This window comes from Eimeria tenella, genomic scaffold (assembly GCF_000499545.2).
Source record: "Eimeria tenella Houghton genomic scaffold, Eth_scaff3846, whole genome shotgun sequence".
Taxonomy (NCBI): domain Eukaryota; phylum Apicomplexa; class Conoidasida; order Eucoccidiorida; family Eimeriidae; genus Eimeria; species Eimeria tenella.
In genome coordinates, this window is record NW_013544767.1 from 1 (window position 1) to 1613 (window position 1613).

The following is a 1613-nucleotide window of genomic DNA, read 5'->3' on the forward strand; positions in this document are numbered from 1 at the left end:
AGCAGCAGCAGCAGCAGCAACAGCTGCTGCTGCTGCAGCGCCGCTTTGCCTCCGTATACGCCTAAACAGCAGCACTTCATTTGCAGTGTCTGGACACGTTGAGATTGCCGTTGCTGCTGCTGCTGCAACGCTTGCTGCTGTTGCGCTTGCTGCTGTTGCTACTGCAACGTTTGCTGCTGTTGCACTGTGCCTGCTGCTGTCGCTACCGCTGCTAAAATTGCTGTTGCTGCTGCTGAAACGCTTGCTGTTGTCGCACTGTGTCTGCTGCTGCCGCTGCTACTCTTGCTGCTGCTGCTGCATTTCTCGCTGCTGCTGCAGATGGCGCTGCAGCTGCCGCTGCAACGTATAGTGCTGCTGCTGCTCCTACCATTGTCACAACTGCGCCTGCGAGAACTGCCACTCCCAGTATTGCAGCTGCTGCTGCTACCGTTGCTGCTGCTGCTGCTACTGTTGCTGCTCTTGCTGCACTGCTGCTGCTGCTGCTACAGCGGAAATCACTTAAAGATGAAGTCATGAGGAGGCCCTTATTGTCTAAAATGAGGATTTGTGAGGTGTACAGACACTTCACTTCCATACAAACGCAAACTGACTCGCTGCTGCTGCTGCTGCTGCTACTCGGACAGCCGGGCTAGCCTTACGGGGGCTGCTGCGGAGCCCTCGGGGGACCCCGGGGGGCCCCCCGCTGCAGCTTCTTGCGCAAGGGGTGCCCCTAGGGGTGCCCCCTGGGGAGCAGCGCCCAGCGGGCCCTGGGCGTTCAAGCCAGCAGCCTCTGGGGGGCCCCCCAAGAGGCCCCCCTGAGGGCCCCCCAGGGGGGTCCCTATGGAGCCCCCAACTGCAGCACGGCCACTGAAGTGAGTTGACAGTGCAGGTGCTGCACTTGGTGTGGGAGACAGACTCACTATGCTGCTCAAAGGGGCCCCTTGGGGGGCCCCCGAGGGGGCCCCTAGGGAGGCCCCTAGGGAGGCCCCTGAGGGGGGCCCCCTTGAGGTGGGGGCCCCTTGGGGGGCCCCTGAGAAGGTTCCTTGAGAAGCTGAGGAAGCGGAAGCCTTCAATGCTGCTTCAGCTGGCCCCTTAGTCGAACCTTCTGGAGGCTTCTGGGGGCCCCCCTGGGGGGCCCCCAGGGGGCCCCCTTTGGAAGCCTCAGCTGTCAAGGCGGGTTTAGGGGAGTTTGGGGGGGCCCCCCCTGGAGTGAGCTTTTGCAGCTGCAGCGGCTGGGGGGCCCCCGTAGTGGCAGGAATGCTTGGCCTGGGGCTGGGCGAAGCAGCAGCAGCAGCAGCAGCAGCAGCAGCAGCTTGCGAGCGCAGCATTAAGCTGCTGGGGGCCCTCGTGGAGGAAACAGAAAGGCCCCCGGAGGTGAGGGGCCCCTTGGTGGGGGCCCCCACTGCCCGGCTCCCCAGGAGGGCTGAGGTCTGTGGGGAGAGTTGCTGCTGCTGCAGTTTGTGCTGCTGCTGCTGCTGCTGCCGCAGTTGGTGCTGCTGCTGCAGCAGCAGCTGGTGCTGCTGCTGGCGCTGCAGCAGCATCTGCGCCGCTGCGTCCTTTTGCTGCTGGGACAGCGGAGGGTCAAAGAAGCTGGCCGAGGAGGGGGCCCCCGGGGGGCCCCCAGAGGGCCCCCC

The 1613-nt window shown here is 64.4% G+C and overlaps 2 protein-coding genes across 2 annotated transcripts; both read right to left on the reverse strand.

Annotated features, from left to right (window-relative positions):
* Positions 1–211: 211 nt before the first annotated feature.
* ETH_00036380 (uncharacterized protein) lies at positions 212–574 on the reverse strand (the record flags this gene model as incomplete). The annotated part of the gene is made up of 1 exon (XM_013379716.1): positions 212–574. One exon carries the CDS (start codon positions 572–574, stop codon positions 212–214), a length of 363 nt encoding a protein of 120 aa, XP_013235170.1.
* Positions 575–611: 37 nt separating this feature from the next.
* Positions 612–1520, reverse strand: ETH_00036385 (uncharacterized protein; the record flags this gene model as incomplete). Its single annotated transcript, XM_013379717.1, has 1 exon — positions 612–1520. The coding sequence occupies one exon, from the start codon at positions 1518–1520 to the stop codon at positions 612–614; it is 909 nt and encodes a 302-aa protein (XP_013235171.1).
* Positions 1521–1613: the final 93 nt, after the last annotated feature.